At 49.9% G+C, this 14,102-nt stretch overlaps 1 protein-coding gene across 5 annotated transcripts in view; it reads left to right on the top strand.

Annotated features, from left to right (window-relative positions):
* Positions 1–14,102, top strand: part of MROH1 (maestro heat like repeat family member 1) — a 127,440-nt gene that overhangs the window by 68,875 nt on the left and 44,463 nt on the right. For 3 of the 5 annotated variants that reach the window (XM_050939326.1, XM_050939327.1, XM_050939328.1), the window contains 7 exons: positions 727–849; positions 1,305–1,384; positions 1,924–2,059; positions 3,334–3,429; positions 4,054–4,158; positions 5,568–5,703; positions 6,423–6,535. In XM_050939326.1, coding sequence (XP_050795283.1) covers positions 727–849; positions 1,305–1,384; positions 1,924–2,059; positions 3,334–3,429; positions 4,054–4,158; positions 5,568–5,703; positions 6,423–6,535 — 789 coding nt within the window. Of the gene's footprint in view, positions 1–726; positions 850–1,304; positions 1,385–1,923; positions 2,060–3,333; positions 3,430–4,053; positions 4,159–5,567; positions 5,704–6,422; positions 6,536–9,023; positions 9,245–10,946; positions 11,512–14,102 lie in introns of those variants that run through there. The other 2 variants (XR_007772494.1, XM_050939329.1) reach the window with 2 other exon arrangements.

Below are 14,102 nucleotides of genomic sequence, written 5' to 3'. Positions count from 1 at the left end.
GAGGCCTGGTCCAAAATGCAGATTCCTGAGCTCTTCATTAAAAACACTGGGCTTAGGGCAAGCCTCCCTTTAAGGTGGCAGCTTCTGCACTCTGAATCTCCAGCACATGCACCTTGTCCTTGGGTGCCACTTCACCAGGTGGGAGATGCAAGGCGTCTCTTGGGACACACTGGCTGGGTGGAGAGTGCGTTTGGATCAGGAGATTGCTGGCTCGAAAGCCCTCGGGGACTGGGATGCTTGTTACTGAGGGGATGTCCATGCTACAGTGTCAGCACTGCTGCTGTGCCACTCTAGCAGCACTGTGTAGACGCTTCCTACACTGACAGGAGAGCCCTTCGGTCGATGTGGGTAGTCTGCCCACCACAGGTGGAAGTCAGGCCGACAGAAGAATCCTTTTGTCAACCTTGCCACAGCTACACCTAAAACGAAGTTGACCTAGGGATTGTTCTGAGAGCACTAAATCTTTCCAAGCACTGAGTGACGTCGTAGATGGACCTGAATTTTAGGTGTAGATCAGCTTCTGCGGCTGTAGCCTGGACGAGAAGCAGAGCTGGGAGCCCCCACCGGGACAACAGGAATAGAGGCAGGCGAGGAAAGAGCCGCTGTGCTCACCTTTTGAGGGGTGGCTGAGCCTGCCAGCCCAGTGCACCCCAGTCAGGGTATGGGGTAGATACACCTGGCCTTGGACCTGCACCTCACTGCTTGTCCTGCAATCTCTGCACTCAGGATTTGACGCTGAAGCTGTGCCTTATTCGGAGCATTTCCATGATCAGCCAGGCCATTTCTAACAGCGCGCAGTCCGACGCCTTCGTCTTCTCCCGCAAAGCAGAGCTCCTAGCTCAGATGCTGGTAAGAGAAAATTCTGGGCTGCTTCTCTTGAGAGCTAGGTCCTGACTGGGGGGCTGGGTTAGAGAGACAACTCTGCCTCGAGCCTGGGATTCTGGGGGGAGGTTCTTGGGTGTCTGTCCCTTTTCCCGGGGGCCAGGGAGGGAGTTAGTGCAGACTGGGAACAGGCATGTAGAGACTGGAAGTGGAGGATGGTCGCATGGTTTGCTGACAGTATCAAATGAGCGGGTGGGAAGGTGGTGTGGTGACTGTCGGGGTTCAGTGGTCTCCAGTGTGCGGATGTTGGCTCGGGACTGGGAAGGAAGGGTTCATGGCTGTTCTGTGGAGGTAGAGTTGTTCCAGGACCTTGCATGGCCTGTGTTCTGGGTCCAAATGTTTGTGGTCTCCTCAGGACAAGCTGCCTTTGAGAGGATGCTGAGTGCTGGATTTCTGCTAAACTCTCTCCCTTTGCATGCTAGGAGTTTATCAAAACAGAGCCACTGGATTTGCTGAGAACTCCTATTCGCCAGAGAGCCATGATCTCCTGCACATACCTGGTGTATCCTTTCTCTGTACTCCCACCTCTGTGGAAATAATGAGAAACCACCTGCCGAGGCAGCTTGAGCTGCTGTCTTGTGTGAGTGGTATGAAAACCATGTACAATCTGCAGTGCCTGCCCAGCGTGTGCGCCCACCCCAGGAATTTGGATCGAGACAGTCTTTGCAGAAAACTTCTAGCTAGTGCCCATACCCACCTCTGCTCCTCACCTGTGTTAACGAGCTTGCTAATAGCCCTCCATCTTGGTCTTATTGCTCAGGCTCTGCACTAAAATCTCGTCATGCAAAGTAGAAAGCCAAGGGCCTCACTCTTCGTTTTAAATTCTGCGAGAGAGAGAGCTTGTTTCTGAGCTAGAGTTAAAAATCCTGCAGCACATCACTGCTCCTGACACAGATATGGAGAATAGCTCTGCCATTGGCTACGCAGCTATGTCAGCAAGACGGCAAATTAAAACGCTTCCTATTGGCTGACGGGTGTGGAGCAGCTCCCTTTAGAGAACTGCATGTAGCTGCTCACTTGCACCCTTAACTCATTGGTCAGCATACTGGAGCCTCCACTTAATGAGCCTGACCACGTCGAACTGATTAATACCTGCCTGAGCAGTGTGCTGGCCCTTCCTCCACTGGACGTCCTGAAGGAAAGAGATGGGCACATGCCAGATGCCTTGCATAAGGAGGTAGAGAATTGAACTGCCAGTGGGCTGAGGTGGGACGGGAGCTGTCTGAGCTAATAGTCTGCGTGGTGCTTGGAGCCTGTTCTGGCAGAGCACCGATGGGATGCAGAGCTGGTGTTTGGCAGCCATGTCTGTTCTCAACGCTGTTCTTCAGGTGTTGCTAGTCACTGACCTCAGCTGGACTGGAACTAACAGTGGTGGAAAGCTGTGTGTGCCAGGCCAGTCCCATGAGCCACATCGTTCTTTGTCAGCGGTTTCTTTCCGGGGCAGCTGGGCACCGTGTGTCATACGGGCATCACTTCTCCTTCACTCAACCAGTGCAACGCCTGTTGGGGAAACCTGGCCCGTAAACACCTGCTCACAAAACACAAGGAGGAAAACCCTGATAAGCCTCCAAAAATTCTGTGTGTATAATACCACGTTCCCAGAGTCAAATCAGAACAATCCAGGCACCTGGAAAACTGGCCGTTTGGTGGAAAAGGAGTCTTTCCCTGAGCGTCCTTTGGAAGCCCCTAGGGCTGAAATGATGGGGTTTTGTTGGAAGATCTACGTATGGCTCAGCTGTAATAACAGCTTGGTTATTCGCCACCCAACCATTGCAGCATGCGGCTAAAGAGTAGTCCCTAAAGGTCTGTACTGCAGTTACAGGGCAGCTTTCACATGAACTGCAAAGCAGAAATTGAAGCCGTATCTCTGGGCTTGTCCTGTTAACCAGAGGTCAGGGGCAGGCAGCTCAAACCAGCTTTTAATAAAGCGCCTACAAACTTTTCCTCCAGAGTCTGAAACCCTCTCTGTTTTCTGGGATAACTTCTGTGAACCAGAATGCATCACATGGGGCCTGAAGATCCTCCTGGCACTTGTCACACTTGGAGACGTGCTAGTGAGTCAGGAAGTAGTGGATTTCGGAAAGGGGAGGGGTTTTAAAGCCTAGCAAACGTCGGTGCTGCCTGTCCCAACCCCCGGGTAGCAGGTGCCATGCAGTCTAAGCTGGAGCCATTCCCTGCTGAGAGTTCCAACCCGCAGGGTCACTAGACCATGTGGCCAAGCAGATCCAGTTATGAGAGGCCTCGCTTGCTGGGCCTTGCATCTTGTGCGCTGCACCTTTGTACCCAAGAGGAAGGCTGCTGCTGCTGCTCCATGTTATGCCAGTTACTGCAGCAAGCTGCTAGCCCAGGCTTCATGCAAACCTCAGTGCCCTTCTGTAGCCTGACCGACTGCACTGGGACAGATCTGAGCGGTCAGCTGGACAATAACATCGTGCCTTTTCCTCCTTCTAGACACTCTACCACGACACCATCAGTGCCCTTAAGGGCTTGCTGAAGAGCATACTGCAGAAGGACCTGACTCCCCGTGGACTGCAGAGCATGTTTGAGGTGGGTGGCACCAGGGTCTTGGGGGTGGGAGGAAGAGTAGGAGCGCTCCTGGCTACCAACTAGCTGGCTGCACGCCACCCTAATGCTGAGCAAATGGAAGAAGATGTTGAGGGTTTCTGGTCCACTTCTCTCAACTTTGTTTTCTGGTATTTGAGGCCTAGAGCAAGGTGCCCATCTCTCAGCCACCTCTAGTACTCTGCCCACACAATGGCTAGCTGGGCTGCCTGTGTCTGCTGAGCCCCACACAGCAGCACCCCTAGTCTCAGTGTCCCGTACTCTCCTTGTTCAACAGACTAGACTGGGAGTTCAGCTGGGCCGTCTGTGGACCAAAGGACACGTGGTGTAGATAGATGGGGAGTGGCAGCATCTGCCCTTGGCAGACTTGGTCCTGGGAGTTCCCTGAACCCAGAGTTGAGAATTGGCCCATCCTCAGACTGCAGTGATCTTCCTGAGCATAACTGCGTCCCCTGCCTTGGTGTCACTCTGACCCAGATAGGCCCCAGCATGCGATGCTCTGTAGAAGCCATAGCCCGTGGGCTGTGCCATATGACTCCACGGTCTCTGAGGGCTCGGGACCAGCCTTCAGCCACCTCTGAATTCTTGTCTTGGGGTCTGTCTCTGCAGCATCTAGGCCCGTGGATCCGGTCAAGCAAAGAGCACGAACGTGAGCGAGCGGTGGAAGTCAGCGCCGTGCTGCTGGAGTTCTACCGGGACACACTGAATGTCAGTGTAAGTAAATGCAGCGTAAGGACATGCCCATCCCCCAAGTAATGGGGACCCTGCACCACCTGGCTCACAATGGGGGTGCGGCGAGTGGGAAACTCAATCCCCTGCTTCCTGCTCGGCCTGTTGCACTGGTCCATAGAACTGTAGGACTGGCAGGGACCTCCAGAGGTCATCTAGTCCAGTCCCCTGCACTCATGGCAGGACTAAGTATTGTCTAGACCATCCCTGACAGGTGTTTGTCCAACCTGCTCTTAAACATCTCCAAGGATGGAGATTCCACAACCTCCCTGGGCAATTTATTCCAGTGCTTAAACCACCCTGACAGTTAGGAAGTTTTTCCTAATGTCCAACCTAAACCTCCCTTGCGGCAATTAAGCCCACTGCTTCTTGTCCTAACCTTCGAGGTTAAGGGGAATAGCTCTTCTCCTTGTAATAACCTTTTATGTACTTCAGAACTGTTATGTCCCCTTCAGTCGTCTCTTCTCCAGCCTAAACAAAACCAATTTTTTCTAGGCCATGTTTTCTAGCCTATATAGATATATAAAATCTCCAATTTGTCCACATCTTTCTTGAAATGTGACACCCAGAACTGGACACAATACTCCAGTTGAGGTCTAATCAGTATGGAGTAGAGCGGAATTACTACTCGTGTCTTGCTTACAATACTCCTGCTAATACATCCCAGGATGATGTTCGTTTGTTGTTGGGTTGCTTTTTAAAAAAAATTTATTATTTCCAACAGTGTTACACTGATTCATATATTTGGCTTGTGATCCACTATGACCCCCAAAAAGCAGCAAAGAGTCCTGTGGCACCTTAGAGACTGACAGATGTATTGGAGCATGAGCTTTCGTGGGTGAATACCCACTTCGTCGGATGGATCTGTCTAAGTGGGTATTCACCCACGAAAGCTCATGCTCCAATCCGTCTGTTAGTCTATAAGGTGCCACAGGACTCTTTGCTACTTTGACAGATCCAGACTAACACAGCTCCCCCTCTGATATATGACCCCCAGATCCCTTTCCGCAGCACTCCTTCCTAGGCAGTCATTTCCTATTTTGTATGTGTGCAACTGATTGCTGCTTCCTAACTGGAGCACTTTGCATTTGTCGTTATTGGATTTCATCCTACTGACTTCAGACCATTTCTCCAGTCTGTCCAGGTCATTTTGAATGTTAAGCCTATCCTCCAAAGCACTCGCAACCCCTCCCAGCTTGGGTATCGCCCACTGACTTTATAAGTGAACTCTCTGTGCCATTAGCTAAATCACTGATGAAGATATTGAACAGAACTGGGCCCAGAGCTGATCCCTTGGTACCTCCTGACCTGTTCCACTTGCCCTGCTAATGCTGCATACCAAGGACATGCCGTTCATTAACACCCATATGTGTGTTTCCCTCTCTCCTGCTCAGACCGTGGTGCCCTTTTATAACCTGGGGCTGCTGGTTGCACTGTTCTCCCCCCGGTGTTCAGACTCCCTTGCCAGCATTCGCCTGCGTGCTGTGGACTGCGCCTACTATCTACTCTGCATACAGCTGTGTTATGAAGGTAAACGAAAGGGATGAGGAGGGGGAGGCAGCGTCACTGCCTAGGACAGTCTGCACCAGCCAGTGCTGAGGGAGCCCTGTAGCCTGGCAGACAGCGGGGAGGGAAATCCCCCTTCCACTGCTACTGCCTGGTACCCGGGAGTGCCTGGAAACCAGATGCTGATGCAGAAAATCTTTCTGTGGAAAAATGCATTTTTTTGTCCGCTCCATGAAAGTGTTTTTGTCTTGAGCTGTACAAACAGAACTAGCACCGCTGGGCCCTGGTCTGTGACTGGCACTGAGCAGCACAGATCGTGTCATATCTGTGGTCCTGGCGTTGAGGAGGAAGCTCTACCCAGGAGAGGGCGCTCCTCCACTTGGAAGGCGTCCGTGGAGCTGTGGGACGCAGCAGAGGAAAAGCAGACTATACACAACATAAGGGAGGCTGGTGGGGCTGCAGACATGACTAGACCACAGAGCTGGGAGTTCAGACTCTGGGTTTAGTCCTGGCTTGCGGGGGGCTATTTGGAGTGAGTCGCTTCACCTTTCTAGCCCCGCTTTCAGATGGGGAAGATAGTGTGCCAACTCCCGGGGGAGGGCAGGCAGCCAAGAGGCATAATGATCCAGTCTTGGGACCTCCGACCATGTCAGAGGTGCTGTGTTGGTGCCAGGTATAAAGCACGTGGGGAAGTCACACCTGAGGAGCAGTTCTGCTAAGTGTGCTGCTTGTCTCGCATGTAGGATTCGCCCACAATTACAGAGATGAGATGGTTGAGAGGCTGAAAGACCTGAAGAACGGGCTGGAAGATCCTGACTTCACCATTCTCTTCAATACCTGCTACAACATTGCCATGGTAAGGCTGAGAGCCCTGCGCACGCCACTGGATCCTGGTTTCTTCAGGGTAAATCCCCTGTTCTGGGGCCGGAGCCCACAAAGGCTCCAGTCCCCCTGTCTGTGATCTGGAAACTGCTGTGCCCTGAAGTCTGCTCTTCCCAGCCTGGGGTATTGGTGGCGCACGTAGGGTTTGGATGATGGTGAGAGGGAGCAGGTCAGAGAGCCTGGAGCACTTGGTGACAGAAGTGCTCTAAACAGTAGTGTCTATACCAGGCCATGGCACGTAAGGGGGTTTGCTGTTGAGCCCTGTGACTGCCTTTGGGCACCTGTTTTGTAAACTGTCCATGTGTCATGTGGGAACCCCTAGCTTCCTTCCAGCCTGCCCCTCGTTCCGAACTCCTCACCCTCACCTCTGTGTGGATAAGCAAAATGCCTCCTGCTGGGAAGTAGCAGGAAAGTGGCAGCTGTCCCGCAGTGCCCCAGAGCTGTCCGTGCCTTGGGGGATCCTGAAAGAGGGTCTGCTGTGCTGTCCTTGGAGTGACCTTTCCTCTACCAGTGTGACTCGAAACCAGTTGCTGTGGCAGCTCTTGATAATGGCTGTGAATGTAGTAGCAAGGGAGTTGTGAGCTCTCAAGGTCCTTGTACCATACCTGGCCTGGGAGCACAGGTGCCCGTTGCAGGGTGGAGAAGCTGCCCCAGCGGGTGAGGTGAACAGAACTCTCAGGCAGTGTGAGCACTGACGTGTTGGGGTTCTGCATCTTAGTCCATCTCACACCTTTTCCCAAAGAGCACAATTACCTTTACAGTTACAGACTTTAAGGTCTGAAGGGACCATTATGATCATCTAGTCTGACCTCCTGCACAACACAGGCCACAGAATCTCACCCACCCATTCCTGTATCGACCCCCTAACCCAGTAGTCCCCCAACCTTTTTCGTCTGGCACCATGGAGGACTGTGGCGGTGGATGAGCATCCTCCAAAATACCGCCGACAAGCGGCGTCATCCAGAGGCGTTGCCGCCAAATTTCGGCGGATGCTCGTTCGCCGGCCAGTATGCAGGCGCACTTAGACGCCCCGGCAGGCGCCATGGTGCCTGCAGGCACCATATTGGGGACCCCTGCCTTAACGTATGTCTGAGGTATTGAAGTCCTCAAATCATGGTTTAAAGTCTTCAAGGTGCAGAGAATCCTCCAGCCAGTGACCCGTGCCCCATGCTGCAGAGGAAAGTGAAAAACCTCCAGGACCTCTGCCAATCTGCCCTGGAGGAAAATTCCTTCCCGACCCCAAATATGGTGATCAGCTAAAGCTTGAGCATGTGGGCAAGACTCACCAGCCAGCACCCAGGAAAGAATTCTCTGTAGTAACTCAGATCCCACCCCGTCTAACATCCCATCCCAGACCATTGGGCATATTTACCTGCTAATAATCAAAGATCAATTAATTGCCAAAATTAGGCTATCCCATCATACCATCCCCTCCATAAACTTATCAAGCTTAGTCTTGAAGCCAGATATGTCTTTTCCCCCATTGCTCCCCTTGGAAGGCTGTTCCAGAACTTCACTCCTCTGATGGTTAGAAACCTTCATCTAATTTCAAGTCTAAACTCCCTGATGGCCAGTTTATATCCATTTGTTCTTGTGTCCACATTGGTACTAAGCTTAAATAATTCCTCTCCCTCCCTGATATTTATCCCTCTGATATATATAGAGAGAGCAATCATAACTCCCCTCAGCCTTCGTTTGCTTAGGCCGAACAAGCCAAGCCCTGAGTCTCCTCTCTAAGGTACGTTTTCCATTCCTCGGATCATCCTAGTAGCCCATCTCTGAACCTGTTCCAGTTTGAATTCATCCCTCCTGAACATGGGAGACTAGAACGGCACACAGTATTCCAGATGAGGTCTCACCAGTGCTGTCAGGGTTCCCTGCCCACTCTGAACTCTGGGGTACAGATGTGGAGACCTGCATGAGACAGCCTCTAAGCTTATATTCTACCAGCTTAGATTAAAAACTTTCCCAAGGCACAAATTCCTTTCCTTGTTCTTAAACGATATCACTGCCACCACCAAGTGATTTAAACAAACATTCAGGGAGGGGCCACTTGGAGCCCTATCCCTCCCCCTCCAATACCCTCCCCGCAAGCCCCTTCACCCCTTTCCTGGGGAGGCTTGAGAATAATCTACCAAGCGATTGGTTAACAAGGTGAGCACAGACCAGACCCTTGGGTTTTTAGGACACTAAAAACCAATCAGGTTCTTAAAAGAAGAACTTTATTATTTTTAAAAAAACAAGTAAAAAAAGCACGTCTGTAAAATCAGAATGGAAGGTAATTTTACAGGGTAATAAGATTTAAAATGGAGGATTCCCCTCTAGGCTCAATTTTAAAGTTACAAAACAGGAATAAGCCTCCCTCTGGGATAGAGAGAATTCACAAGCTAAAACAAAAGATAATAGGAAGGAAATGTGTTGGATTACTTACAATTTCTGTAATTTTAGATGTATCATTTCAGGAGCTGGATTACCTGCTTGGCCCCTCTCTTCGTCTCAAGAGGGAACGCACACAAGAGCACAAAAAAACCCTTCTCTTCTCCCTCCTTCCCCTCCCCCCCAAGATTTGAAAGTATCTTCTTTCCCCATTGGTCCTTCTGGTCAGGTGCCAGCTAGGTTAATTGAATTGATTAACCCCTTCCAGGTAAGTGATTCTGTACCTCTGGCCAAGAACGATTTTATAGTACAGCACACACAAAGGTTGTTACCCTTCCCTTTTATATTTATGACAAGTGCCTTGTATAACGGTACTAACACCTCCTTAGCTCTACTGGAAAGGCCTCACCTGATGCATCTCAAGACCACATTAGCTTTTTTAATGGCCATATCACATTGGCGGCTCGTAGTCATCCTGGGATCAATCGATACTCCGAGGTCCTTCTCCTCCTTTGTTACTTCCAACTGATGCGTCCCCAGTTTATAAGAGAAATTCTTATTAACCCCTAAATGCATGATCTTGTAGTTTTCACTATTAAATTTCATCCTATTACTATTACTCCAGTTTACAAGGTCATCCAGATCTTCCTGTAGGATATCCCGGTCCTTCTCTGTGTTAGCAATACTTCCCAGCTTTGTGTCATCCACAAACTTTATTAGCACATTCCCACTTTTTGTGCCAAGGTCAGTAATAAAAAGATTGGTCCCAAAACCGATCCCTGAGGAACTCCACTAGTAACATCCCTCCAGCCTGACAGTTCACCCTTCAGTACGACCCGCTGGAGTTTCCCATTTAACCAATTCCTTATCCACCTTTCAGTTTTCATATTGATCCCCATCTTTTCCAATTTAGCTAAATATTCCCCATGTGGAATCGTATCAAATGCCTTACTGAAATCGAGGTAAATTAGATCCACTGTGTTTCCTTTATCTAAAAAATCTTTTACCTTCCCAAAGAAGGCGATCAGGTTGGTTTGGCACGATCTACATTTTGTAAAACCATGTTGTAATTTGTCCCAATTACCATTGACCTCAATGTCCTTCTCTACTTTCTCCTTCAAAATTTTTTCCAAGACCTTACATACTTCAGATGTCAAACTGACAGGCCTGTAGTTACCCAGATCTTTTTTTTTCCTCTTAAAAATAGGAACTATGTTAGCAATTCTCCAGTCGTACGGTACAACCCCTGAGTTTACTGATTCATTAAAAATTCTTGCTAATGGGCTTGCAATTTCATGCGCCAGTTCCTGTAATATTCTTGGATGAAGATTATCTGGGCCCCCCAGTTTAGTCCCATTAAGCTGTTCGAGTTTGGCTTCTGCCTTGGATATGGTAATATCTACCTCCATATCCTTGTTCCCATTTGTCATCCTACCGTTATCCCTAAGCTCCTCATTAAAGACTGAGGCAAAGTATTTGTTTAGATATTGGGCCATGCCTAGATTATCCTTAACCTCCACTCCATCCTCAGTGTTTAGCGGTCCCACTTCTTCTTTCTTTGTTTTCTTATTTATATGGCTATAGAACCTTTTACTATTGGTTTTAATTCCCTTTGCCAAGGTCCAACTCTGCATGGCTTTTGGCCTTTCTCACTTTATCCCTACATGTTCTGACCTCAATAAAGTAGCTTTCCTTGCTAATCCCTCCCATCTTCCACTCCTTGTAGGTTTTCTGCTTTTTCTTACTCACCTCTCTGGGGATATGTCTACACTACGGGATTATTCCGATTTTACAGAAACCGTTTTTTAAAACAGATTGTATAAAGTCAAGTACACGCGGCCATACTAAGCACATGAATTCAGCGGTGTGCGTCCGTGTACCAAGGATAGTGTTGATTTCCAGAGCGTTGCACTGTGGGTAGCTATCCCATAGTTCCCGCAGTCTCCATCGCCCCTTGGAATTCTGGGTTGAGATCCCAGTGCCTGATGGGGCAAAAAACTTTGTCGTAGGTGTTTCTGGGTACAACCTCACCCCTCCCTCCGTGAAAGCAGCAGACAACCGTTTTGCACCTTTTTTCCTGGGTGAACTGTGCAAACACTATAGCACAGCAAGCATGGACCCTGCTCAGCTCAAGACAGCAATCATGGACGTTGTAAACACCTCGCGCATTATCGTGCAGTTTATGCTGAACCAGGACCTGCAAAACCAGGCGAGGAGGGGGCGGCTACGGCAGCGCGGCGACGAGAGCGATGAGGACATGGACACAGAATTCTCTCAAACTGCGGGCCCCTGCTCTTTGGAGATCCTGCTGGTAATGGGGCGGGTTGTAGCCATTGAACGCCGATTTTGGGCCCAGGAAACAAGCACAGACTGGTGAGACCGCATAGTTCTGCAGGTTTGGGATGATTCCCAGTGGCTGCGAAACTTTTGCATGCATAAGGGCACTTTCATGGAACTTTGAGACTTACTTTCCCCTGCCCTGAAACGCCAGAATACCAAGACGAGAGCAGCCCTCACAGTTGAGAAGCGAGTGGCAATAGCCCTCTGGAAGCTTGCAACGCCAGACAGCTATCGGTCAGTCGGTAATCAGTTTGGAGTGGGCAAATCTACTGTGGGGGCTGCTGTGATGCAAGTAGCTAAAGCAATCATTAAGCTGCTGCTACGAAAGGTTGTGACTCTGGGAAGTGTGCAAGTCATAGTGGATGGCTTTGCTGCAATGGGATTCCCTAACTGTGGTGGGGTGATAGATGGAACCCATATCCCTATCTTGGCAGCAGAGCACCAGGGCACCCACTACATAAACCGCAAGGGGTACTTTTCAATGGTGCTGCAAGCACTGGTGGATCACAAGGGACGTTTCACCAACATCTATGGTGGGATGGCCAGGAAGAGTTCATAACGCTCGCGTCTTCAGGAACACTAGTCTGTTTAAACAGCTGCAGCAAGGGACTTACTTCCCAGACCAGAAAATAACGGGGATGTTGAAATGCCTGTTGTTATCCTGGGGGTCCCAGCCTACCCTTTGATGCCATGGCTCATGAAGCCATACACAGGCAGCCTGGACAGTGGTCAGGAGCTGTTCAACTACAGGCTGAGGAAGTGCAGGATGGTGGTAGAATGTGCGTTTGGCCGTTTAAAGGCGCGCTGGCACACATTACTGACTTGCTCAGACCTCAGCCAAACCAATGTCCCCTTTGTTATTGCTGCTTGCTGTGTGCTCCACAATCTCTGTGAGAGTAAGGGGGAGACCTTTATGGCGGGGTGGGAGGCTGAGGCAAATCACCTGGCCGCTGATTATGCACAGCCAGACACCAGGGCGATTAGAAGAGAACACCGGGAAGCGGTGCACATCAGAGAAGCTTTGAAAATGAGTTTCATCACAGGCCAGGGTACGGTGTGACTGCTGTGGTTATTTCCCCTTGATGAACCCGCCTTCCCCTTGATTGACTCATTCCCTGTAAGCAACCCACCCTCCCTCTTCGATTACAAGCTTGCTTAAGGAAATAGTCACTATCGTTTAAAAATCATGTATTCTTTATTAATTCATTGTAAAAAGAGGAAGAGAACTGACAAGATAGCCCAGGTGTGGTTTGGGAGGAGGATAGGAGGGAAGGAAAAGGCCGCTAAAAATATTTCAAAGTAATGACAGCCTTTTGTTTGGGCTGTCCACGGGAGTGGAGTGGGCTGGTGCACGGAGCATCCCCCCACGCGTTCACCCAGACATGTAAGAGGAGGATATGGAACATGGTGAGGGTGGTTACACAGGGGCTGCAGCGGCACTCTGTGATCCTGCTGCTGTTCCTGAAGCTCCGCCAGATGCCGGAGCAGGTCAGTTTGATCACGCAGCAGCCCCAGCGTTGCATCCCGCCACCGCTGATCTTTCTGCTGCCACTTCTCATCTCGAGTGTCCCTCCTGTCCTCACGTTCATTGGCATCTTTCCTGTAATTTGATACCACGTCCTTCCACTCATTCAGATGAGCTCTTTCATTGCGGGTCACTTCCATGATTTCCGAGAACATTCCATCTCGCGTCTTTTTTTTTTTTTTCCCGCCACCTTATCTGAGATAGCCTTCTGGATGGAGTAGGGAGGCTTGAAAAATTTGCAGGTGCATGAGGGAGGGGAAAAAGGGAGAGAAGTATTTAAAAATATGTTTTACAGAACAATGCTTATACTCTCACGGTGAACAACACTATTCACCTTACATAGCACATGTGATTTCACTACAAGGTCGCATTTTGCATCTTAATATTGAGTGCCTGCGACTCTGGTGTTAGAGATCTCACAGACGCAGGTCCAGGCAGCAGAATTCAGCTTGCATGCGGCCATGGTAAGCCATTGTCTTTCGGCTTCTGTAGCCTTCATATACACAGTGCCCTCCTTTCCCAAATACCAAGCAAATCCCATTCAGTGCTGCTGCTTTCCTGTTAACATGCGGCAGCAGAAACCACCCCCCCATCGAATTCTCTGGGATGATCGCTTTACCCCTCCCCCCACCGCATGGCTGGTATCATGGAAGATCACTGCTAGCCAAACACGAAAAAGCTCAGCGCCAATCACCCTGCCCACCCCTCCCCCCCCGGCCGCTTGGCTACCTGCAAGGAAGGATTTCTTTTAAGCCACAGGGAAACAGCATAGTAGGAATGGCCATCTCTGTCCCCTTAATTAAATCCCTGAATTTCAACCAGGTTACCATGAACGATATCACTCTCCTGAGGATAACACAGCGAGATAAAGAACGGATGTTGCTTGAATGCCAGCAAACACCGGGACCATACGCGACTAGGCTTTGTCATGCAATGATACCAGATTACTTGCTACATGCATGGCGTGGTCAAGTGTCCTACCCTGTAGGACGGAATAAAGATGCCCTGCCCAGAACCTTCTGCAAAGGCTTTTGGAGTACCTCCAGGAGCACTTCATGGAGATGTCCCTGGAGGATTTCCGTTTCATCCGCAGACATGTTAACAGACTTTTCCAATAAATGTACTGGCTGCAAATGCATCCCAAGTCCTCAGGGCAAATTAATAATCTAAAAACTGCTTGCTTTTAAACCATGTTTTATATTTACAAAGGTACACTCACCAGAGGTCCCTTCCATGGCTTCATTGTGTGGGACAGTGGGTTGGGAGGGCTGGGAGGGTAATTCCGTCAGGGTGAGAAAAA

Source organism: Gopherus flavomarginatus, chromosome 2 (genome assembly GCF_025201925.1).
Source record: "Gopherus flavomarginatus isolate rGopFla2 chromosome 2, rGopFla2.mat.asm, whole genome shotgun sequence".
In the NCBI taxonomy this organism is placed as follows: domain Eukaryota; kingdom Metazoa; phylum Chordata; order Testudines; family Testudinidae; genus Gopherus; species Gopherus flavomarginatus.
This window is presented reverse-complemented; position numbering and strand designations above follow the sequence as displayed.